This window comes from Oncorhynchus clarkii, chromosome 6, assembly GCF_045791955.1.
Source record: "Oncorhynchus clarkii lewisi isolate Uvic-CL-2024 chromosome 6, UVic_Ocla_1.0, whole genome shotgun sequence".
Taxonomy (NCBI): domain Eukaryota; kingdom Metazoa; phylum Chordata; class Actinopteri; order Salmoniformes; family Salmonidae; genus Oncorhynchus; species Oncorhynchus clarkii.
In genome coordinates, this window is record NC_092152.1 from 66,491,679 (window position 1) to 66,518,455 (window position 26,777).

General features: G+C 44.2%; 1 protein-coding gene across 2 annotated transcripts; it reads right to left on the minus strand.

The window, feature by feature from the left end:
* Nucleotides 1-670: 670 nt before the first annotated feature.
* Nucleotides 671-26,066, minus strand: LOC139411472 (ubiquitin carboxyl-terminal hydrolase MINDY-2-like). 2 transcript variants are annotated; one of them, XM_071157894.1, is made up of 9 exons: nt 25,063-26,066; nt 24,098-24,155; nt 18,433-18,497; nt 10,556-10,714; nt 9,711-9,813; nt 8,710-8,852; nt 7,641-7,814; nt 6,237-6,413; nt 671-4,002 (listed from the first exon to the last, which is right to left on the minus strand). In XM_071157894.1, exons 1-9 carry the CDS (start codon nt 25,960-25,962, stop codon nt 3,841-3,843), a joined length of 1,941 nt encoding a protein of 646 aa, XP_071013995.1. In that variant the 5' UTR covers nt 25,963-26,066; the 3' UTR covers nt 671-3,840. The 2 variants fall into 2 exon arrangements, with proteins under 2 accessions (XP_071013995.1, XP_071013994.1); XM_071157893.1 differs by having other exon boundaries at nt 3,506-3,999; nt 25,063-26,053.
* Between the last annotated feature and the right edge of the window lie 711 nt (nt 26,067-26,777).

The following is a 26,777-nucleotide window of genomic DNA, read 5'->3' on the forward strand; positions in this document are numbered from 1 at the left end:
GCATTAGTGACTTTTTTTGTGTGAAAAGCTACGCAAATGCTATAAAACAATTCTGGCCTTAGAGGGTGAACGGCTGGCTACCTGAAGTTCAAGTTGCATCTTTTTTATTGAAAAGGGCTACACAGTACTTAATGTACTTTTAGCCAAAATATTTAACCAGCCCTTTCATACAGAAACAATTGAGCATTTCATATTCAACTGACTGTTGAAGAGCTACTAGCAATTCTAGACAGTATTCCATTTTTACAAGGTACCCAAAGAACAATAGCACTCTCGCACAATTTCTAATTCTGTATAAAATGAGGTATTTTCTCTTCTGCGTTTACACAGGCAGACCAATTCTGATATTTTTTTCTCACTAATTGGTCTTCAATCAGATCTGATGTGCTTGGAAAGAACATGCCTGTCCAAACACAGCCTTCGTAGTGCATATCAATGTAACAGTGCAAAACCAATTACAATGACTATATGTTCAAGGACTACCTTGTCAACAGACTGTTTGTACAGTATTTAACGCCCCAGCACTATAACAAGGCTTACACATATTCACTCGAGACATTCCACAAACAAAATCCTTATCAATTATTTTGAGGAACAACATTCAAGCTGAAACAAAACAATATCTAGATACTGGTAAATAATGCAATGTAAATGACTCAAAGCAAGCTTACGCACTTTTTTTTTTTTATTCAAAAAAATGTGTGAGGCATGTGTTTAACATCTTGTTGCTCCCCCAAAAACCTCAAAAGTAATTAGATAAATGGCCCTCTGAGGTTCTCATCATAATACTCAGTACTAGTTGCCTCTTGAACGTCGTTACAAATGGGTAGAGGCCATTGGGAAGGTTGACCACATTAACAGGTATAATTCAAGCTGCAGTGTGACGGTAACTTTAAAATGGATGTTATTTTACGAAAGAAACAAGAATATGGATCGTGTCCCTGACTTTGAAACGACGCGGTCCTTCCCCCCCAACCTTGCACAAAATCACTAGTCAATAATGTAAAGGACATACTGTAGCATACCATAAACAGGATGTACACACTCGCTTCAACATAGGTGTTTCTCTTTAAGTCCTGTCTATTCAGCCATATATTACTTTTTGGGTAGTTCTTGTGAACATAAAAGCAGCCGCAGTTTAATTCACTTTTGAAAAACAGCCTTGAATTCCATTACAAGGGGCAAACTTATTCTTGTGTAAAGTCATTGTAAATTCCTTTGACTAGGTAGGCCTGAGAGAAGCTCAGAAACCCATTGTTACGCCATCCATGAACATAACTAGCGATAATTATGCACAGCCCGATAATATGAAGTTGACCTAGTTAGATACCATGTGTTGAAATCATTTGTTACTGATACCTATACGTGGTTACACATTTACATTACAACACATTGAGGGAGTTACTACAGGCTATATTCAATACTTTACAATGGTATATATCAATCATTGCTGTTGCCAAGGCAGCTAATACACAAACAATTTACAAAAGACACTCAAGGATATGTCCCTTCAGAGAAGGCCTGAGAGTATTTCTGATGAATAGTTTAAAATCTACAGATTGTCTCATTCTAGTAATACACCTGTTTCCGTTTATTCTTATAAAAGATATTGTAAATGTTGTAAGGCATTTTATATACAGAGTAAGTGTGGCCTCGTGAGGACTGTATAGACAGGCTGAGCTAACCCCAGTACTCAAGTCCAGCCTGCAGATAAGCCTTACTACCGGTTAGTCAGGTAGTCTACTCCTACAAGATGCAGCCAGTCGCCAGGCAAAAATAAATACTAAGTACTGGACTTGTCCTTGAAGGCTGGGGTTGTCCATTTCTGGACAATGAGAACAAAATGTAACAGCCAAAAATGGGAGACCCCTTAACTAGCAGCACTGCGAGGAGTCTCCCCTATAACTGTGTTTCTAGGTCTGACGTATAACACAAGGCTTGAGTCAAGGCATCCAGCTGGAATGTGTAGATAGAAAACAGTAAATCTCTCAGGAGGCAGTACCATAGTAGGACAATGGTGCAAACTACTAGCTAGCTCTGTCATAAATGTGCACTAGGTATGTACACAATGTATATACATTTGTTTGAAAGTCAGATGATGTAGGAGAAGCACATGGATTCAAACATGGCTACATTAGAAAATCCTACTTCCATAACTCAACTAGGTCATGAGGCTTCCCATATTGACAACATCCCATATTGACAGCATCCCATATTGACAGCATCCCATATTGACAACATCCCATATTGACAACATCCCATATTGACAACATCCCATATTGACAGCATCCCATATTGACAGCATCCCATATTGACAACATCCCATATTGACAACATCCCATTTTGACAGCATCCCATATTGACAGCATCCCATATTGACAGCATCCCATATTGACAGAATCCCATATTGACAACATCCCATATTGACAACATCCCATATTGACAACATCCCATATTGACAACATAACTGCCGGCAGATCTGTGTGACATTGGGCACTAAAGACTATTAGTGTGGGATACTATTATCACTCTTCCTCTGCAGTCAATAACCAGCCAAGTCTCTCAGGGAGTGAGTGACAGAAGTCAAATTAGGTGCACCGTCCTGTGTTTCCATGGTTCTGTCTGTGTGATAGTTCAGACTCTACTGGATGTGAAGCATATACAGCAAATATGAGATATTAATTACATGGCATATCTTTCAATCCAACTGCTCATATACATCGGAAAACATTTTTGTTGTTAAGGTTATTTCCAAGTTGAAATTAAGAGCATAAATCAATGCAGCTAAGCATATCAGCCATACATACACACTGTAGACACCAATGCCATACACACACACCAGAATTCAACACTGCCATACTCTGGTAAAGCCAATCTGGATAGGGCGAGTCTTAAATGGCAGATGAGGGTTGGTAGAGACGGAACGTACCAGAGTATGGCACTGACCTCCAGGCCTCCCAGGAAGAACAGGGATGTGGGTAGTGATGGAGAGATATACAAAAGGCTCGTCACAACAGGGTCTTACATTCATTTGTAACCGGCAAAAACAAATGAATCCCTTTCCATTTAAGTATATACCAAAATAAATTATTCTCTATAATACTCTTACACACACATACAAGCACACATGCAAACACACGCAAAAACACACTTAAAGTAGTAATTTGGCATCCATTAACGTGGCGAAGAGACAGGAATGCTTAGATATTACACTCACTGATGTCACTATCACCTCATCTCTATCCCAATAAGACTCTGAACAAACTCTTGATTATCTCCAATTGGAAGGAGCTAAATTACCCCCACCAACCAATAGCTAGCAAACGAAGGTTGTGTTTTCAGTAGAGTCTATTGCTCAAAAACTGAACTGAATCAAAGCAGGCATATCTACACATATGTGCTGTAAAAAAAAATAAAAAAATAGCTTATCAACTGCAATGATAAAAATGAATGAAAACGATTTCCTTGAAAAACGTTGGTGTCATGAGAGGAGATACTTCAGCATCCTGTTTCTGGATTTTTTCTCATTTTACTATAAAACCACCCCCATTAACCTTGACCCCAGATCACAAATATAGTGCACTGTGTGACTTGTAACAAAGTTTGGCCAACTTTACAAAAGCTTAGTGGTAGTTGTCATAGCGTCCCTTCCTCTGTTGTCCAGGCCCACTGAGGGTAGAGGATGGCAGGCACCAGTGGCTTGGGAACGGCAACTCCTCAGTTTGTCTCATCGCTATCTCTCGCTTTCAAAAGGGGCTGTTCGTAGGCTGTCAGGTCAATGTGGGAAAAAAAATGCTGCCCCCCTCTTTCTCTCTCACACAAACACACAACCATCCTATGTTACAATAGAACACATTTGTCTTTATCTTTGGGCTCTTTTTTGGGTTTGCGCTCCCCAGCAGAGGGCTGCTTCCCTGGACTGGGTATGGCTCCAACTGCTGCTGATGATGATGATGATGCTGCTTCTGCTCTGTCTGCTTCGTCACTTCCCTCTGCTGGCTGCTGCACAACACAGACAGGATGGAACAGGAGCGTCAACCATAATAACTACCTGTGGCTCATTCAAATGGGTGAATAAGCAACATTATAAACTGGGTGGTTTGAGCCCTGAATGCTGATTGGCTAACAGCCGTGGTATATCAGACCGTATACCACGGCTATGACAAAACATTTATTTTTACTGCTCTAATTACATTGGTAACCAGTTTATAATAGCAAAAAGGCACCTCGGGGGTTTGTGGTATATGGCCAATATACTACGGCTAAGGGCTGTATCCAGGCACTCTGCGTTGAGTCGTGCATAACAACAGCCCTGAGCTGTATCTGAACATAGGATACATTGAGATAGAACATGTATTGTGTACAACAGCTAGCTATATATTGTCAGCTATATATTTAATTTCTATCTGACTAAGCCCCTGACTGCTATATCTACACTGCTCAAAAAAATAAAGGGAACACTTAAACAACACAATGTAACTCCAAGTCAATCACACTTCTGTGAAATCAAACTGTCCACTTAGGAAGCAACACTGATTGACAATACATTTCACATGCTGTTGTGCAAATGGAATAGACAACAGGTGGAAATTATAGACAATTAGCAAGACACCCCCCAATAAAGGAGTGGTTCTGCAGGTGGTGACCACAGACCACTTCTCAGTTCCTATGCTTCCTGGCTGATGTTTTGGTCACTTTTGAATGCTGGCGGTGCTTTCACGCTAGTGGTAGCATGAGACGGAGTCTACAACCCACACAAGTGGCTCAGGAAGTGCAGCTCATCCAGGATGGCACATCAATGCAAGCTGTGGCAAGAAGGTTTGCTGTGTCTGTCAGCGTAGTGTCCAGAGCATGGAGGCGCTACCAGGAGACAGGCCAGTACATCAGGAGACGTGGAGGAGGCCGTAAGAGGGCAACAACCCAGGACCGCTACCTCCGCCTTTGTGCAAGGAGGAACAGGAGGAGCACTGCCAGAGCCCTGCAAAATGACCTCCAGCAGGCCACAAATGTGCATGTGTCTGCTCAAACGGTCAGAAACAGACTCCATGAGGGTGGTATGAGGGCCCGACGTCCACAGGTGGGGATTGTGCTTACAGCCCAACACCGTGCTGGACTTTTGGCATTTGCCAGAGAACACCAAGATTGGCAAATTCTCTGTGATCTTCACAGACAAAAGCAGGTTCACACTGAGCACGTGACAGACGTGACAGAGTCTGGAGACGCCGTGGAAAACGTTCTGCTGCCTGCAACATCCTCCAGCATGATCGGTTTGGCGGTGGGTCAGTCATGGTGTGGGGTGGCATTTCTTTGGGGGGGCGCACAGCCCTACATGTGCTTGCCAGAGGTAGCCTGACTGCCATTAGGTACCAAGATGAGATCCTCAGACCCCTTGTGAGACCATATGCTGGTGCGGTTGGCCCTGGGTTCCTTCTAAAGCAAGACAATGCTAGACCTCATGTGACTGGAGTGTGTCAGCAGTTCCTGCAAGAGGAAGGCATTGATGCTATGGACTGGTCCGCCCGTTCCCCAGACCTGAATCCAATTGAGCATATCTGGGACATCATGTCTCGCTCCATCCACCAACGCCACGTTGCACCACAGACTGTCCAGGAGTTGGCGGATGCTTTAGGCCAGATCTGGGAGGAGATCCCTCAGGAGACCATCTGCCACCTCATCAGGAGCATGCCCAGGCGTTGTAGGGAGGTCATACAGGCACGTGGAGGCCACACACACTACTGAGCCTCATTTTGACTTGTTTTAAGGACATTACATCAAAGTTGGATCAGCCTGTAGTGTGGTTTTCCACTTGAATTTTGAGTGTGACTCCAAATCCAGACCTACATGGGTTGATACATTTGATTTCCATTGATAATTTTTGTGTGATTTTGTTGTCAGCACATTCAACTATGTAAAGAAAAAAGTATTTAATAAGAATATTTCATTCATTCAGATCTAGGATGTGTTATTTTAGTGTTCCCTTTATTTTTTGAGCAGTGTATATAAACTGACAACCCTTACCCTTTTTCTCATCCTCATTCCTCCTTTTTTCCTACACATCTTTCTCTCATCATATTCCTCATTCAATTCCACTCCTCACATCTTCCCTCCTCCTTCTCACAAGCTCCCATCCTGCTCAGAGGGGTTGGGTTAAATGCGGAAGACACATTTAAGTTGAAAGCATTCAGTTGAACAATTGACTAGGTATTCCCCTTTCCCTCCCTGGCCCCTTCCCCGACCTGTGCTTGTGCTGCGGCAGCCTGCTCCTGCTCCTGGTAGTACTGGGAGGCTCGTCGGTCCTCCTCCTCCTGCAGCTTCTTGGCCAGCTCCAGGTCACTGATGCCCTCGGGGAGCTGCTCCCACTGCAGGTCCTGACTCTGCTGCTCCTGCTGCAGCGACAACGCCATCAGGTAGTCCTGCATACGATGAGGAGGGGGGGGGGGGTAAAGAGAGAGAAAGAGAGAGAGAAAAAGAGAATAGGACCATGTTAATGATTCTCACGTCATGGTGTTTACACTGTTACCAGAGTGATGTGCCACTGCCAAGTAAGCCTAGTTTAAGTAAGCCTAGTTGTAAGCAAAAAACACCACCCATTTTAAAGTCAGGGCTACACACCTCTTTATTCATTCATAACCCTCATGTAGAGTGAAACCAAATATTTTCCTGAGTGCAGCATCAGACTGTCTTAATTGTTGGCTATGATATGCCCTCTCAAGCATAAGGGTGTCTGGGTGGATGAGAGTGTGAGTAGAGATGACTACTCCCCCCCTCTCTGTACTGGGTGAGGGTGGTGAATATGGACCCTGGCAGATGGACAAGCTGCTGGGCAGCCCTGCCACCAGGCCTAACGGGCCAGCCAATCAGCTGTCGTCTGCACAGGGGACACAAACCACATCATGCATTATTAAACAGCCAATCGAAGTGCAGCGTGATGCAGCGCAGTACAGAGGGATGCGCCACATGTCACGGTCATTGCCTGATCAGGCATTCAGACATCAAAACCCTGAGTGTGTGTGTGTGTGTGTGTGTGTGTGTGGGGGGGGGGGTTAACAGGAGAGCAGAGGAGTTTTGAACATCTATTATTGAGGAACTTTTCCCCACTACTTCTCCAGAGTAGCGCTGAGTGCAGATGGAGCAGGCTAGGGAGCCACGGGAAAGCAGAGCCCAGATAGAGGAGATGTGTAATATTTACTGTACCCTTTATACAATCCACTCTGTTTTTATTTTATTTAACTAGGCAAGTCAGTTAAGAACAAATTCTTATTTTCAATGACGGCCTCTGAACAGTGGGTTAACTGCCTTGTTCAGGGGCAGAGCGACAGATTTTTACCTTGTCAGCTCAGGGATTCAATCTTGCAACCTTTCGGTTACTAGTCCAACGCTCTAACCACTAGGCTACCTGCTACCACAATCAGGTACACTCTGATTGTGACTCACCCTGACTTAGTATTTTTGTAATGCTGCACTGTGACTGTGCACCTTGTTCTCCATGGTATACATCCTCTGCAAGAGATATGTGGTGCACCCAACAGTGCGAAATGGCTGCCATGATTCAGCTAGATGGGTGTTCAGCATTGTTTGTCATTGCTCCCATGAATGAAGTGGAACTGGATCAGAGGGCCCAATTGGCGTAGTGGTCTGACCTGGTCTATCTGGTCCTGCTGTCCGCGGTACACCGTTTCTGGGTCTGACGGGGGTCGCAGGCGGAACTCAGAGTCACAGAAGTTGCCATCCCCGTCCACATTGTGCAGGCTCTCCCACACCACCTTCTCCTCCGTCAGGAAGCCCTGGTCTGTCACCAGGAGGTACAGCTGGCCCTGATCACACGGAGACACACGTTATACACGTCTTATCACTGCCAGAAAATACATCTACACACTTTCACACCCTCTTATTCCTGTAGTAGGTTAACCCTGGATAACAGGTCTGTGTGTGTTTGTGTGTTTAAATGAGGGGGGCTTTGGTATTATTGGTAATTATTTATCTTGGGGTCATGGGTGCTACACACAGCTTGCTTCACTTGGCAAGCATGCTCACACACACACTCTCACACAGACAGGCCTGCTCAACTTCCCCTGCTACAGATAACAGGAAGAGCCTGTCCCAGCTGCAGTGATAAGTGGAAGGTGGTTGAAACCATCGTAGATAGCATTAAGACTCTAGGTGCTGAATAGGTCTCCATCACGTGTCTACCATGCTCTTTGGGGCATTTGTATTCATGCCCTCACACCAGCCTCAGAACCCTATGTACTGAACATTACATCACCTGGGACTAGGGTGTGGGGAGATCTATTGTGAGGGGGAGGACAGGGAGAAGGGGAACACACTAACAGTGCTCAGCTGTTAACAGATGGTTGAAAAGACTTGGATGAAAGAAAGTCCCCATGTGTCAACAACCTACAATACATAGAATGAGGTGATCTGATCCGGAAGCTAGCAATACATTTGAAATAAAGGCTTATCTGGGACTGAGTGATATGAATTCGGTAACATTATGCAGTTCATTTATATAACACCCTTTCCCACTACTAAGAGGACAAGGCAGACTTAACTTGTTTTTGTTCATAATGGACGGTGGTTTGGGGACGCTGTAGCAGAGGAAAGTAAAGAAGACCCATTCACAGTAAACAGTACTGCAAGGCCCCATTTGTCATAACCACGCGGCATAAAGCAGTGGATAAAGGCTTGTCAATGACTTGACTGGTCATTCACCTTGAACTTGATCATGGTGCTGAAGTGGTTGTTCCTGAAGAACACACAGAGCTCTCCTTCCTGCACGGTGGACGTGAGCTCACACAGGCCGTGGTACGTCAGCTGGGTGGCCGTGCTGTGCAGAAACTGCTCGGCTACAAAGCCTGCAGGTAGAGAGAGAGGGAGAAAGAGAGAGGGAGAAAGAGAGAGAGGGAGAAAGAGAGAGAGGGGAGAGAGAAGGCAAGAGATAGAGAGCAAGTCAGTGAGAGACACACAAGACCGACAACCTGAAAAACAGACAAAGACTTAGGGACTGATATAGAGATATAAAGTGATGTACAGACGGACAAGGATAGACACACTGACCTATAGAATGAGACACAGAGAGAAAGAGAGCGAGATAACGCGAGCGAAAGAGATAGACAGAGTTGTATTGAGTGACACGAAGAGACAGGGTGATATTCTAACTAAGACAAGGAGACAACTAGACAGACCGCGGAGAAGCACTGGAGAGGAAACTCTTCGCCCCGCTAACTGACTCACTCTTTCGTTATTTGTTTATTTATGTGATGATGCTAAAATGTTTATTATATTCTACGGAGTCTTTACCCTATGTTCGTATTCTTGTATTTTATTCTTTCTTATTGTTGTTGCATTGTCAAGAAGGAACCTGCAAGTAAGCATTTCATTGGACGATGTCTACCACGCGTATCCCGTATATACGACTAATAAAACTTAAACTTGATGCTAAAAGCATAAAACATTCAGCCCAGAAGCAAACGTGCCTATGACGGGAATACATCTGAACTGCCCTGGGTGAGCAATACGAGCAGCGTGAGAGAGGGAAAGGAACAAAGCTCAACTAAAGTCAGTCGTCCACAGGAATGTTTAGCCCAGGCCTCCGTTTATCTGCTTCAGCGCAATAGGAGAAAATGTCGGCCTTATCAAGCAGCCTGGGATGTGTAGCGGAGAGGCAGCGAGAAAGAAAGCAACACATCCCTCCAGTCGATCGGTCCACCCACCTTCCCCAGCCAGCTCGCTGCTGTCTGACTGTTTGCAAGAGATTATCTTCTCCACCAGCTGGTTGTAGCTGCAGTTACCCACAGCCTTCACTGTGTCGCCCATCTGGAGGGAACATAAAAGAGGAGAGCATTCATCCACCATTGCTGTGTTCTATTATGCAGTGAAGAACAAGCGACAAGAACATATTGTCATGTTTTCAAAAGAAAAATACTCAATATGAGTTGTACACTAACCAGTCATTCTGAAGTCATTTCTTTCATAAATAATGTGTGGAGTTGGTTTATTGTCTATATGACAAACGGCTATAGAGTACCACAGTATGAGTTATAATACCCATAAAACCTAGTGGTCAAACAGGGAAATAGTTCCAATCTTTTTTCGACCATTCATTTTTCCCAGAGGATTTTAGAAACACTTAAAATAAGGGCTGTGTTTCGTGTAGGCTTACCCTGGCGTGACGTTTTGATAACTGTGTAAATCTCTCTAGGACAAGGTGACTTTAAACAATATTTTTGCCTGTATAGCATAGCAATAGCTACATGGGTTAAAAAGGTAGACTTAGCGTTATGATGTTGCCGTGAGAAGCACCGTAGTTACTGCAATGAGTGCGATGCAATACTTTGCTCTCACAGTCACTCAGAGGATCTGGGCATGTGCACGGGGTTTGCTTCACGCTGCTACAACGTGGTAGCTACAGGACCAAAACAGCAGAGAAGGTCAGCCTCAGGCTTCAATGTTCTGAGTTATTGCGGATATTGACCCACTACTGCTGTTTTCTTTGTGCATTTATGTCAACTCGCCGAGTCTACTTTTAAAGGGGGCTGAGAGAGGGAAGGGTTCTAACCTGCAGGTCCACCAGCCAGCCGTGGTAGAGAGGGATGTCCAGCAGGTCAAAGACAATGCACTCTGGGGTGTACTCAAAGACCCGCACCCCTGTGAACTTCACGTTGACGTCCAGCCCTGTCTGCAGCTTGTGCAGCACCGCCATGGCATCACTCATATTCTGGTGGACAACAAATAGAAAGTAATGTTCCTTTTCAAGGTCTTTAGCCAGGGATGTTAGTCTTTGTAGAATTGTTGTTAACTATGGCATTGAAATAAGATTTGACATTGGAATAAATGTTGAGGACAGTGAACCAACTACTGTCACATACTTCAGCCGTTCCAGCTAGAAAAACAGCAGACTCACCCACAGAAACCTGCTAGTTTGTACTATCAGTTAAGTGTACAAACTGTACAAATCAGAAAGTGTCCTGACCAAGGAACTTCCTGTCTACCGTACTTATCACTCCCTCCTGTCTTTCACCCGTCAGACACAGAAAAGACTAACAAGACCCGTCTGTAGCAACGCACATCTTTTTCAGCCATCTGTTTCCTGTGTTTGAGGGACGCAAAATCCACTTGTAACTTAAATCTTTCTGAATTGATTGCTTTCACTTTACTTCTACGACTCCATCATACTTTTGCTTGTGCCTGTCTTTTTTAGTCATTAACGTTACGACCGCGGAAATATTTGTAATGACCCGTCAAACACACTCCGGTAACGCCTGAAATGGGCTGAATGGAATACATTGTCTTTCTGTTGCATCTATAAGAACACTAAAGCTTATTTTGGGGATGTAACACATCTCAACACAAGAATGAGAAGAAAGATCACTTTATTTTGATGTGGAACTGAAAAAAGTAATAATTTGCTACAATTGAAATGTTAACAAATTAAATGCACTGAAATGAATGCAACTTCTGAAAATGAACACTCGGATTATAGTGATATTATGTCTGAACTTGCAAACAATTCAAAGTATGTATAGGTAGGTGTAATCTACAGCCAAGCGTGTTGAATTTTAATCCGAGGGGATCCTGCTATTGGCACAATTGTTGAATTATGCAACAGAACGTGACAACAGTCATTAATTAGGCAGTCTAGACAGCACAGGTGAGTGCAGGTAGACCAAGAGTCCTAGACAGAGGAGGTGTTTGTGGTTGCAGCCCTGTTCCACCCCTTTATGTTAATGTTTCATTTATGCAAATACATCCATTGTATTTATGCAACTGTTTCAAGTACACATTTTCTTTATTTTAACATAAAATATAAAAGAAATACCTGACTTATATATATATATCTATAAATAGAATGGTGAGTGCACCCCCCCAAAAAAAATAAACACCTGAATTCCCAACAAAATCCCTGAACGCCATTCATTATTTTTCAGTGCCAGTAAAATGTTTTATGTGCTATAACTCAGTCAATCCTGATGAATAAAAAAAAATGATCTAACAGTTTGGAGTGTATTTATCTATTGTCCAACTGCTGCATTTATTAGAATTGTTTTCAAAACCTTTTAACAATTTTGATGACCGTTGCTTTGGTCAGTGTCACAGGGAGCCTCTGCCGCTGTCCCCACACCCCACACACACAGAGAGGTGATAGTGGGTGACTTTGTGTGTGTATTCTCAATTTTCTAAGAGGATAACCTGTCAATAACCTGTCAATAAATTCCCAAACGCAGTGAAATTCTCCAGCTTTCGCACTTAGCGGTGTGGGTCGTTGAAAAGCATTTCGCTGAACGATCTGTGTGTGTGTGTGTGGGGGGGGGGATTAGGACGCCTGTGGACAGTTGTGGGGAGGATTAGTATGGTCCATGTAACAGACCATGCAGCTGCTCCACTCCAAAGGAAGAGAGCTTCAGTCACATGACATCAGATGAACCCCCTGAGAGCTACTGATTAGCGCGTCACTAAGCGGGGGGCTTCCTCCACTTCCACAGTGCTTTGCTTTGCTGTTTACACTATATATACACAAAGGTATGTGGACACCCCTTCAAATGAGTGGATTCGGCTATTTCAGCCACACCTATTGCTGACAGGTGTATAAAATTGAGCACACCGCCATGCAATCTCCACAGACAAACATTGGCAGTAGAATGGCCTTACTGAAGAGCTCAGTGATTTCAACTTCATAGGATGCCACCTTTCCAACAAGTCAGTTGGTCAAATTTCTGCCCTGAAAACGTCTAGGAGCAACAATGGCTCAGCTGTGAAGTGGTAGGCCAAACAAGCTCACAGAATTGTCTGTCCTCTGTTGCAAGACTCAGTACCGAGTTCCAAACTGCCTCTGGAAACAACATCGGCACAAGAACGGTTTGCCAGGAGATTCATGAAATGGGTTTCCATGGCCGAGCAGCTGCACACAAGCCTAAGATCACCATGTGCAATGCCAAGCATCGGCTGGAGTGGTGTAAAGCTCACTGCAATTGGATTCTGGGACAGTGGAAACATTCTCTGGAGTGATGAATAATGCTTCACCATCAGGCAGTCCGACAGACAAATTTGGGTTTGGTGGATGCCAGGAGAACTCTACCTGCCCCAATGCATAGTGCCAACTGTAAAGTTTGGTGGAGGAGGAATAATGGTCTGATTTTTTTGGGGGGTCATGTAGTCCATCATTGAGACACACAGCAAGGATTCTCTCTGCTTTATCCTCCTTGTTTTCCTAATTGCATTTTTGAGGACAGGTGCTAAAGCACGAGTCAAACGTGAGTCAGCGCAGTGTAGCAAAAACACACACACTGACAAGTGCACACACAAATGTGGGCACTGCGTCTCTGTCTGGCAGGTGGCGAAGCTGTCAGCACAGTAAGAGATCAGGAACGTGCCCGCCCACTGCTCCCGCTCTAACCAGTGCCCAACATGCTGCATGCTCTGTACACCCACACCCTCCTGCTGTGAGGCCAAGCCCTGCTCCACTCGGCTCCAGCCGCTCACAGACTACAGATTATGACCAGACTACATCTAAGTGCCACCCTAACCACACTAATCATAAATTCTGTGCTGAAAATGGGATCCACACAGAGCCTGTGATATTTGCATGTGATGATGTACAGTAGATTATTCCCTGGACAATGAAGGCCAGTATTCAATGGTTCCACTCCAGCTTTTACGAAAGAGGGAGACTGATTGGATAAACAGGCCGGCCTTCCTGTAACGTTCCACTAACAGGCTGGGAGCCAGATCAACATTTTATTCCCCCCAGCAGTCACACACACAAGACCACGCTCATTCGCCAGCACGTCTCTCTCTTTCTCACACACGCTCTGCTTCCACTTGCGACTGGTGAGTGACTCCAGACCTCCATCCGCTGGCAAATCAGGCTGATCAGGCTGACCACAAAGCTGACTGACAGACTAATTGACAAACACAGGCAAGAGCTTTGCTTCAGATTTCATGTCAATGGCATTCTGGACAGCTCCCCGAGTATTATGGAGATCTGGCACAAAACTTTATTAGGTCGTGTTAAAAAGAAAAACGCTATTGCAACCTCTTTGCAATAAGAAATTGAGACCAAAAGCTCAAGAGAAGTTCCAAGTGTTTAATACCAAGGATACATTCAGCTGAGTGCACATATTTAGAAAGTTCACAAAACATCTTATACTCTTCCCTCCTTTTGGTCACCACCCTCTTGAAGTTGTCACCTCCCTAGCAATACATTTTATGACCCCAATGAGTTTCCCTCTGGCTCCTGTGGAATGTCCATGCTCCTCTCTTTGTTCAGTCAGATGTCAGAATCCCACCTCGTCCATCTTCTGTTCTGGGCTTGACCCTGCTCTCTGAGCCTAGGCAATTTCCTCTTCTCTGATTGGGTTATGGTTTCTAAATTAGCATACACACAGTTTCAGGGCCTAAACTCCATTAATTCTCACAGTAATCATTCACTAAACAGGATAAAAACTACAGTTTAACATGTTACATTTTAATTGAATCCATCAGTAGCCTACGTCAGTTTAAGTCTGCATTTTAGTCTACAACTGTGCACTCTTAAAATCCACAATCATGTTGCATACAGCGACACACTCCCATCCTGCCACATGATTTTTTTAGGAGCATCTCTATCTCAATAAAATAGAATATTCTATATCGTATAACCATAAAAGCGCTGTCAAGTGAATAGTGCTAGTGTGCAATCTCTCAGGAGTGCCATTTATGGGAACATGACCAGTCTTTGCAGAATAAACCTTTACTAAGCTCTCCAGTTTCTGAGTTACTGTTTAACAACAGCCAAGCAATAGAGATTTTAATCCTCATATCCTCCGACAGATGACATTTTGTTTTGAAGCCAGAATTTATAAATAGAACTCTGTTATGATGAACTCCTTCAACACTCTTCAAAATCATAATAAAAGGAGCTTGACTATTCAAATATGCAGCAGACAATATCAAACAAAAAGGCAAGAACAAGATATATATATATATATATATATAGCTCAAAAACTCCAAGTCAATCACACTTCTGTGAAATCAAACTGTCCACTTAGGAAGCAACACTGATTGACAATACATTTCACATGCTGTTGTGCAAATGGAATAGACAACAGGTGGAAATTATAGGCAATTAGCAAGACACCCCCAATAAAGGAGTGATTCTGCAGGTGGTGACCCCAGACCACTTCTCAGTTCCTATGCTTCCTGGCTGATGTTTTGGTCACTTTTGAATGCTGGCGGTGCTTTCACTCTAGTGGAAGCATGAGACGGAGTCTACAACCCACACAAGTGGCTCAGGTAGTGCAGCTCATCCATATGGCACATCAATGCGAGCTGTGGCAAGAAGGTTTACTGTGTCTGTCAGCGTGGTGTCCAGAGCATGGAGGCGCTACCAGGAGACAGGCCAGTACATCAGGAGGAGGGCCGTAGGCCGTAGGAGGGCAACAACCCAGCAGCAGGACCGCTACCTCCGCCTTTGTGCAAGGAGGAGCACTGCCAGAGCCCTGCAAAATGATCTCCGGCAGGCCACAAATGTGCATGTGTCTGCTCAAACGGTCAGAAACAGACTCCATGAGGGTGGTATGAGGGCCCCGACGTCCACAGGTGGGGGTTGTGCTTACAGCCCAACACCGTGCAGGACATATGGCATTTGCCAGAGAACACCAAGATTGGCAAATTCGCCACTGGCGCCCTGTGCTCTTCACAGATGAAAGCAGGTTCACACTGAGCATGTGACAGACGTGACAGGGTCTGGAGACGCCGTGGAGAACGTTCTGCTGCCTGCAACATCCTCCAGCATGACCGGTTTGGCGGTGGGTCAGTCATGTTGTGGGGTGGCATTTCTTTGGGGGGGCCGCACAGCCCTACATGTGCTCGCCAAGGGTAGCCTGACTGCCATTAGGTACAAAGATGAGATCCTCAGACCCCTTGTGAGACCATATGCTGGTGCGGTTGGCCCTGGGTTCCTCCTAATGAAAGACAATGCTAGACCTCATGTGGCTGGAGTGTGTCAGCAGTTCCTGCAAGAGGAAGGCATTGATGCTATGGACTGGCCCGCCCGTTCCCAAGACCTGAATCCAATTGAGCACATCTGGGACATCATTTCTCGCTCCATCCACAGACTGTCCAGGAGTTGGCGGATGCTTTAGTCCAGGTCTAGGAGGAGATCCCTCAGGAGACCATCCGCCACCTCATCAGGAGCATGCCCAGGCGTTGTAGGGAGGTCATACAGGCACGTGGAGGACACACACACTACTGAGCCTCATTTTGACTTGTTTTAAGGACATTACATCAAAGTTGGATCAACGTGTAGTGTGGTTTTCCACTTTAATTTTGAGTGGGACTACAAATCCAGACCTACATGGGTTGATAAATTTGATTTCCATTGATCATTTTTGTGTGATTTTGTTGTCAGCACATTCAACTATGTAAAGAAAAAAGTATTTAATACAAATATTTCATCCATTCAGATCTAGGATGTGTTATTTTAGTGTTCCCTTTATTTTTTTGAGCAGTGTAATTAATATATATATATACACACACACACACACACTACCGTTCAAAAGTTTGGGGTCACTTAGAAATGTCCTTGTTTTTGGAAAGAAAGAAAAGCACATTTTTGGTCCATTAAAATAACATCAAATTGTTCAGAAATACAGTGCAGACATTGTTAATGTTGTAAATAACTATTGTAGCTGGAAACGGCTGATTATTTATGGAATATCTACATAGGCGTACAGAGGCCCATTATCAGCAACCATCACTCCTGTGTTCCAATGGCACGTTGTGTTAGCTAATCCAAGCTTATCATTTTAAAAAGCTAATTGATCATTTGAAAACCCTTTTGCAATTATGTTAGCACAGCTGAAAACTGTTGTGCTGATTAAAGACGCAATAAAACTGGCCTTCTTTAGACTAGTGGAGAATCTGGAGCGTCAGCATTTGTGGGTTTGATTACAGGCTCAAAATGGCTAGAAACTAAGGACTTCCTTCTGAAACTCATCAGTCTATTCTTGTTCTGAGAAATGAAGACTATTCCATGCGAGAAATTGCCAAAAAACTGAAGATCCCGTACAACGCTGTGTACTACTCTTTTCACAGAACAGAGCAAACTTGCTCTAACCAGAATAGAAAGACGAGTGAGAGGCCCCAACTGAGTAAGAGGACAGGTACATTATGGTGTCTAATTTGAAAAACAGGTCCTCAACTGGCAGCTTCATTAAATAGTACTCGCAAAACACCAGTCTCAACGTCAACAGTGAAGAGGTGACCCCAGGATGCTGGCATTCTTGGCAGGAGCTTGGAGAGCTACGACTGTACGGCAGTCAGAACATTCTCCTTGGACAGTAATCGAGAGACTGGTATGTACACACGCACACATGACTGTTCTCCTCCCCGAGCGATGACGTCCGTGAAGAGAATAACATTCACAGATGTGCTGGTTCTTTGCCACAGCAGAGTGGAGAGAAGGAGGAGAGGTAGAAAGGCCATGGCCCTCCCACATTCCAGGCAGCAGGGATAGGGATGGGATTGTGGATGGGAATTATAAAGACATCCCTGCCAGGCCATGTGAACCACCCAGAGCCCTAGCACTGGCCTCGATCTGAACTCAGCCATGCATCCCTGAGCACCCTCCCACAGCGATGTGAAGAGACATGACCTGCCCCTCATGACCATGTTGTGCTGTTGGCCTGATAAGACGCAGCTTATGTAACCTATATAGGGGCTAAACGCAGTTCCAGGGCAGTGAGCTGTTTTTTATGTAACCTATATAGGGGCTAAACGCAGCTCCAGGGCAGTGAGCTGTTTTTTATGTAACCTATTTAGGGGCTAAACGCAGCTCCAGGACAGTGAGCTGTTTTTTATGTAACCTATATATAGGGGCTAAACGCAGCTCTAGGGCAGTGGGCTGTTTTATATGTAACCTATATAGGGGCTAAACGCAGCTCCAGGGCAGTGGGCTGTTTTTCCATATAACCATAATCATCATGCTGCTTATTTTCATCTTACATAAATATACATTCATTGGTGTTTCTGGAGATTCATTCCCAATGCAAATGTTGTGCAAATGCACATGACCGTATAAACACTCATCTTAACATTGCATCGTTGCCATTTAGAATATGATATATTTCTGGATAGAAGAAGACAGGAACTGCAGTCACTAAATTGCAGGCAGGGATATTTTAGGCTGGGAAGTGAGAACAAGTGAGCCCCCTTGGCATGGTGCGAGTTAATAGTGTGATGCTGCTGCTTTACTTTTTGGCTGCTGCTCTGCCATCAGAGATCTAAGAGGGAGAGGGGGGGTGCCCAACAACCTAGAACCTGCCTGCCTCATCCTGCATGCCTGTCTGATTCTCCAACATGAGCCACAGACAGACACAGAGATGAACCGGTAGACATGCGTATGTATGATCAGTGAATAACTGCCCTTATTGATTGTGTTTAGGCAACAGTCCTTACCTGTTCATAGTTTAGCCGCTGGGCTTCAGAAATCTCTTTCGGCTTGGCATCGAGGATGTAGTCTCCTGCAGGGGCAACAGAGCGAGAGAGGAGGAAGCAACATCAGAGGACCTGGGGATACAGGCTAAGTAAAGCAGCCACAGACACACAGGGGAGCTGAGAGGGAAAATATCATCAGGGTAGAGCCCTGCCCGCTCACCAGTGACATCACAGCCTGCTTACGTCAATCCCAAGTGAAGAGGTGATATTAACGACTATGTTCTGATTTCATAAGAGGTGTCTAATCCTTAGTGAGAAGCGGGATGTTGAGTGCTAAGCGCTGGCCAGCTGTTTTTCCAGGAAGGGCTCGGCCAGGCATGCGGGGTCAGTCAAGCTCTGGCCAGTGGGGAGCCGCTAGAGAGTTGTTAAGGGCTTAGTGTAGGACCTAGGGAGAGCAGCCACTGGGGCGGGCAGGGAGAGCCTTGTGAAGAGCCCTGTGGTGCTAATCACAGTGCACCTGTCATCCAACCATTAACGTCGCACCCAACTCCACCCTCCCCTCTCTGAGCAACACATAGCGGCAGTGTCTAGCTGTCAAAAACATACCCACTAGCAAGATATTTTATGTTACAAGATAATGATTCTGAGACTTTGATATCTGAAAAACAAAAATAGGCCTACTTTTTCTCATGATCCAACGATTGCTATCTTACTTTAACAAAGTGAGCCAGTAGTCAGTGTGTTTGAGAGCCGGGGAGCTACTCTGATTCGATCTCCATATCCTCTCCTCAGAAAACAGGCTTCCTCAGCCCTGGCCATGAATGCACCCAGCTGAGGCCAGTCAACTGACTTGGACATTTCTATGCCCAGGGAACCCCCGGCCATACCCCCCCTACCTCCCCCCGCCTGCCCCGTTCCCTGCCAGCTGACTCTAGACTGTGCCCTCCCTGCCTGGGCCTCTACTGCTGCTGATGATGATTCACTGGCATGCTCCACAGAGTACTAAATCCCAACACCGACCAGCAGCCTCTTTAATACAACATACATCTCCTCCACTTCTGCCCCTATGGGCCTCACAGTAGTTATTAATACAGCGTCTGAATCAGCCCACGTTAAATGGGGCTCTTTGTGAGCAGCTCTTTTTCACAAGCCATTGTTTTTTGTCTGGGCATAAAACAATAACTGTGCGTAATGAAGTGCAGTGGTGAGGCTAGGAGACAGGCCTATCTACATGTTCCTGGACATTACACAAGATGAATGTTTGACCAGGGACCAAACCATTCATTATGAGCTCTCAGCCACTAGCTGGAGTAAAGACAAAGCCGTCTCCACAAACACGGAGCTGCAATTTATGGCACTTGTGAAAGAAGAGCAGAGACGACTCAGAGGCATATCTGGGATGATACGCACACACAGCCTGCATAACGCAGTTAAAGGTCGGTATTGTACACAAGAGGGATGGCTACAACCGTGATCATTCCTCCGAGGAAATCTAACACGACAGTCGGAAAAACAGGAGTTGCATGAAATGAAAACGCTGTGCTTCATTACTGTTTGTCACCTGTGATTTGCAGAAGGGTTGAAGTGCTCACTGAGTCAGGGTGCTCAAAAGAGACAGGTAGTGTTTTTACACTGAACTTGGAATCAACCATGGGTATCTGTAGGAGCAGATGAGCAAGGTGCAGAGCTGCAGACAGAGGGAGCAATCAGGGGATTCCATCTGGGGCACAATGGGGGAGAGGGCCCTGAGTGGGAGGGAGAGGGGGTAAAGGCCTCTCTGTGGCTTCTTACTGGTATTGAACATAGAGCTATGGGGTTGAGTGAGTTCTGTGTTCCATCAGACCCACACACTAGGCTACCTCTAATATATCTAAAGATGAGCAACTGTGTGTCTTTCAATGTGCTAATGCTTTGGGTCAGTCTGAATGGTCTCCTCTCTCAGGGTTTCATGTCAGTTGGCCAGCAGGGTACAGTTTACAGTTTATTGTTTGCCTCCTCTCTTATAAAAAAGTATTTGAAGAAGGTCAAATTAGATTTGCCTGGTCATAGTGTCCTCTGACAATGAAATGCACACACTGTAGATGATACTTTTTCTTCCAGCAAAATGAACCAAACTCTAATGCATGCAATTCAATTATAATATATCAGTCATGGACACCAAGCGCTATGGACTCAGAGGCAGATTCTGTGGGGAGGAAACACAAGGCTCTCCCATTAACTAACTAATCTGTCCCCCAATGAAGCACGACAGTGTACACTGTAATTAAACCATGGTGAGAAATATCCTTAGCCATAAATTAACGACAGTCTGTGTCTTGGCTCATCATGACTAATACAGATTAAATAAAAACCAGTTGAATCTGCTAATCACATGCAGAATGTAGGACAATGTAGCACAAACAGTCAGGAGTCTTATAGCGCAAACTGACCTCTATACCGAACTCCCAAATGATCATATGAAAGTAAACAACTCCCATGGCATGACTAATGTGGATGCGTTTCAGGACTTCTGGCGTCTCTCAGAACTCAGCAGCTGGTGACTCCATTTCTCTTATAGTTAGAGTTGTTATTGACGCCTAACAGTCTTTATATGATGCATTTAGCTAGAACACACTCAAAACGGGACACTAGTCATAGCACCAGTCAAAGAATTATAGAGCAGGTAAAATTGAAGCCAAACTGACCACTGCCATGAAAAGAGGGCTTGGCTATAGTGACAGATTTTTCTCTCTCTATAGCTTAGATGAGAATGCCTTTAGTAACAGGACACCCCTGGTTCTTCATCATAACAGCACCCAGCTACGGAGGGAGGCAGTGGGGTCAGCGTGCTCCGCAAGGAGAAAGAACACAGCTCCTGTTTCACTGACGTTAGCAGGGCTTGGTCCACAGGGATTCTTCAGTCCTCCTGGTCAGTCTATACTGGACCATACCACCTGACCTCACATGGGTATTAGCGATGTGCGGGTGAGCGGTTTGTTCATCCACGCCCGCTCACAATTGGTAATAATCCATCCGCAAGCGCTGATGAAAATCTGAGGCCCTCACCCGACCCTAACCCACAAATACAGAAAATGCGTTGTACAGACTGAGATGGAAACATTTTTAGATTAGCCTACCAAAATGTCAGAAATTATAAGCAGAAACGTAAGCCTGTTAGTCAACTATGTTAGTCTATAATTAGATAGAGGCAGCTTCTCTTCTGTAATTACTTATTGTCCAAGAAGACTAAATAAACCTTTGCTCACCAGAATAATGTTAGAAATCAATAGTGTTAATGTTTCAATCTATACTGAACAAAAATATGTAAGGTGCTGGTCCCATGTTTCATGAGCTGAAATAAAAGATCCCTGAAATGTTCCATACGCACATAAAGCTTATTTCCCTCAAATTAGTTTACATCCCTGTTAGTGATCATTTTATCCTTTGCCAAGATAATCCATCCACCTGACAGGAATGGCATATCAAGAAGCTGAATAACAGCATGATCATTACGCAGGTGAACCTTTTTTTCAGCAATTGGCATGCTGACTGCAGCAATGTCCACCAGAGCTGTTGCCAGAGAATGTAATGTTAATTGTCTCTACCATAAGCCACTTTCAACATTGTTTTACAGAATTTGGCAGTACGTCCAACCGGCCTCACAACTGCAGACCACGTGTAACCACGCCTGCCCAGGACCTCCACATCCGGCTTCTCACCTGCGGGATCGTCTTAGACCAGCCACCTGGACAGTTGATGAAACTGAGGAGTATTTCTGTCTGTAATAAAGCCCTTTTGTGGGGAAAAACAAATTCTGATTGGCTGGGCCTGGCTCCCATGTGGGCCTGCCCTCCCAGGCCCACCCATGGCTGCGCCACTGCCTAGTCATGTGAAATCCATAGATTAGGGCCGAATTAACTTATTTCAATTGACTGATTCCCTTATATGAACTGTACCTCAGTAAAATGGTTGAAATTGCTGCATGTTGCGTTTATATTTTTGTTCGGTATAGTTGACTTTGTTAAAATTGTTGTCTTTCATCTCTGCTTCTCTCACACAGCAAATACGTTCTGGGACCAAGGAGAAAATTGAATGACTTAAAAAAAACATGAAAGATTTTACATGCAAAAATGTCTAAATGACATCAGTTTCACTGGTTTAGAAAATTAAAACAGCTCAACATGTTTTTGATAAGATCTCAGTCCGGCTTGGATAAATATTTTATGTGGTTTAAATAATAAGATAATAATAAAGATAAAGTGATGGCTTACACTTTTATGATGCTGATAAAGATAGCACCGCCACCTTTATAGACTGTCCCTAACCGCACATTCATTCTCTCAAGATGCTGAAAGAAACAATAATTATTATTAATTCTGCAGGAGTTAATATTATATTAGGCGATGTGAGAGGTTATAGACCTACAGTCAATGCACGTTTCAGTTAGGCTACTATTACATTTAACCCATCTGAACAGTAGTTCCCTTGAGGTGCCATTTTGAATTCCCCGTCATGAGACTGTTGAATCATCACACATGACAGAACTGCCATCCTCCTTTTTGACTGCTTTACTACATTTTCCCCAAACATCAACGCTCCATTTCGCAGATTTTCTATAATTGAATTAAACTCCGACATTGTCCTTTTTGCCTCAGTGGATCGATTTGAACTTTTCTGCCCAAGTCCCCAAATGCATTTGGCAATTGCCGTGTATTTAGGGCACTACAGTTACTGTGTAACCTAAGCTTTAGGGCCTAACGCCAGACAGAAATAATTAAATGAAAACCTCAATGTAGTCTATAGATATGAATTGCACATTTATGGATTTTTTTATGCATTGTTTTCTCTTTATTCAACTCGCCCACCTGCCCTTCATTCATACAATATTTTATGACCCTAAACCTACCCACCACATCTGTGGGGACTCCAGGCATATAACTAATCTCCTGAGGGCAGGTCTAGCAGCTGGGTGACGACCAGAATGCGTATAATGATCCAGGTACAGTATTGAATTTATTACAGAATCTTCCATTGTATTCACTGGCTAAAAATCAAGTGGAGGTTTTGTTAATTTATAAGGAAAACTCAGGTAATATTGGCATATTGGGGATTTCACAGCAGCTATGCAATTACTGTGTGCCATTGCTTAAATCATATGAAATCCATATTATATAGCAATTTATCCTAAAGCTAGGAGAGGCAGCAAATCCACAGTCTACTGAAGGGAGGTGAGGAAATTAGTATAATAAAACTGAAGGGCCAGGCAGGCAGTGAGGCAGGTCCTGTGATTATTCATACAGTAATGCCTTCCCAGGCAGTGGGACATAATTACAGCCCTCCAGTACTCTGTCATTAAGGTCACATTGCACTTCCCAGGCTAGTTTCTACTACAGCTCAATGCTCCACTGCACTGGTGTACTACAGTTACAGCCAGACTAGCAATTTGTGACATGGACCTTCCAGGCAGGTTCAAAACCAAAGAAAAATACAGTATTTCCCATTGCCTTTGAGCACCGTCAAGGTGGCTTGAATTTGTATCAGGCTTAAAAAGAAAACAGGTCACAACTGTCCGTAAACTTAGAGATATACTAGAGACCAGGAATAAACTGTACATTTCACCCTCCAGGAGGGCACCGAAAGAACAGGTCACTGATTTAAATGACACTTGGGTCTTCGGTTTCGTAAACAGATTCCCACTTGTACTTACCAAGATATTCCATCAACTGTTCAGCAGTTATGATCTCCATCATTGGTGGCATCTTCACCTGTAAATGAACCACATACATTATTTAACAAACCAAACAATATGACTAAAGTTAGTCAGGCCAATAGAACCTGGCTGACAGGAATCTCCCTCCCCCATGATTATGGTTCACAGTAAATACACCCACACCTGGGAAGTGGAAAACTGTGTTTAAAGTCACCAGAAGTGCACTGTTAGCGGTTGCACAACTGTCAGCACACACACAGGCGTTTAAAGCAAAGAATTCTGTTTACAGTCACTTTCATGTCACCCATTTTCACAGTAGGTAGTGAAGTTTTAGGGAAGGTTTCAGACACAGAGCTGCAGTTTAAGTTGTGAAGCCACATACTGAATCAGAATCTCCACCGCCTGCCAACCAACTGTCACTGACAATAAATAAACATTATCTTTATGATGTAAATGAAACCAGAGGCTTAAAAATGACTAAATTGGAAGCTCTGAGACTACTTATAAGAGAGAGACTGAGCTGCCAAGGCCGCAGCATGGGGAAAATATATACAACTGGGTCTATGGTATAATTGGTCAATGTGACCTGTCAACAAACTCCATCATAAAATTACAATAATTGAGTATTAAGAGAAAATAAAGATGAATGCATATGAGTGGTATAATTTGAACTTTGACTTAAATTCTGCCCAAATGAAGGAAGATTATTTATGAATCTTCAACTTTTCATGGTATTCTATATTCTGGCAGGTGACAATAGTTTATTTTACTACTGATCATTCAATTTTTATTTTAAACTGATAATACCACAGATAGCGTAGTTATGATGACCAGCTTCAGAATTACTTCTCTACTAGGAATTTAGTATTGACAAATAATAGATGTGAAAATGTTCCAAATGGCATCACGCACACCACATGTAAACTTGTCTCAGAGGTCTGGTTATGATGTCAGTCATTTACCTTCCATGCCAGCAATAGGACATTCATAATTGCCAGCAATGGGCATGGACCGTTCTCATTCTGGGTAATGATAGGTGTGTTTTCCTCCTTCCACTTGATCCACTTGATGTGGTATATGGACTGGCCAGCGCCCCGGTCCTTGGTGCACGGGATCTTAGTTCCATCAGCCCCATACTCGCTCTGTAGTGTTATTGCCAGCCCCCTGTCCTCCAACCCTTCACTGTTGAGATCGAAACTGGGACAGGAGTTGAGGTTCGAAAAGGACTCAAGTGATTCGACGCTCCTAAATTCTGCCGCGATGCACGGGTCACTCCCACTCTGCAAACCCTCGCATATGGTTTTGTCAATCGCAACTCCACATTTGACGTTTCCCGTATTTGTTTTGTCCGAACATAGGTGTGTCGGTTTTGCCAGCTTCGCTGGTTCAACTGACTCACGACCCAACAACTCAGCTTCACCATCTGTAATCCTTACCCCCATTGAGGAAGGCTCGCCATACGTTTTATTGTTTACTAACTTTGAGGTGGCACCCTCGTTATTTCCTGTAGCCAGTTGCGTGCCATATCCCATCCCGTTACTCAAATTATCTCCAGATCCAGAGGACAATGTCTCCGACCAACCACTCGATTGAATGTTCTTCTCTTGCACCGGGAGAGACTCGATCATTTCTGCCATATCTAATTTCTCAACACTGGAGATATCATTACTAGCAGTGCTAGGGGCACTACTGGAGCTAGTAGTACAACTAACCAAAGTACTGAGAGAACGCTCACTATTCTTGCACGTATCGGTCGCTCCCTTCATTCCGCCAACTGTTTTAATATCGCCCATCTCTCCTGCAATAGTAGCACATAGAGTACTTCCTCCAACATCTCGATGCAGGTTTGCATTTTTCTCCATTTCGATTTACACACTGTCGACAGCTTTAAGCTAGCTTAATTCCAGCTTCAGCCCCACAGACGCCATGACATCTCTGCCAGTGACGTCACTGTAAAAGAGCCCACAGAGTTCTGGAAGAAATGCCTCTTCAGGCCAAGGAGAGGCAGTAGAGAATAACTGGAGACGTGAGTGCTGATTTTCATAATTTGGGTGTGTTCTGTACATTTTTAATCCGTTTGCAACAAATTGCAATGCTTTCTCGGCATGGTTTCCTGTCATTTTTACATTAATATTAATTGGCCCCCACGATTAAATCGGGGAGGGGACTGTGGATCTGTCTCCATCCTTTCGTTAATATGTTCATTTTAATCACATGCGATTTCTCAGAAAGCACTGGGCCGATTTGAACGAAACTTGGGTGAATAATGAGTCTTGCCATAGAGAGCAGGCATTTACAAAATTACTCTGATTGGCCAGATGGTGGCTATAATAAGAGATTGAAAATGCACATTTCGAAGGTCACGCTCCTCACCCTGTTTGACCTAAAGTCATGAAATTCGGTACATAGGCCCCTCTCCTCACAAGGAACACATTTGCATCAGGGACCCATAAGGTCCGCCACGTTGGATTTTCCGCTATTTAGAATTTTGTGAAAAACACTTAAAATGCTACTCTGCTGGCACCGAATGGCCGATCTGCACAAAACTTTACACATGGAATTTATGGACAAAGGTCTCTTAATGCAATATTTTCCAGACTAGTACCGAAAACAACATGGCCACTATTGACCAATAAACGTTCACCTATGCATGGCCTGGCACTTAAATGCATATACA

Bases quoted from the DNA above. Each gene is read 5' to 3' on its own strand.
- LOC139411472 (XM_071157894.1), bottom strand. From the start codon at position 25,962: ATGGAGAAAAATGCAAACCTGCATCGAGATGTTGGAGGAAGTACTCTA. The intron at 24,156-25,062 runs GTAAATGACTGA...GTTCATTTACAG, and splicing joins TCCTATTGCTGGCATGGAAG to GTGAAGATGCCACCAATGAT. The intron at 8,853-9,710 runs GTGGGTGGACCG...CTCTACCTGCAG, and splicing joins CAGCGAGCTGGCTGGGGAAG to GCTTTGTAGCCGAGCAGTTT.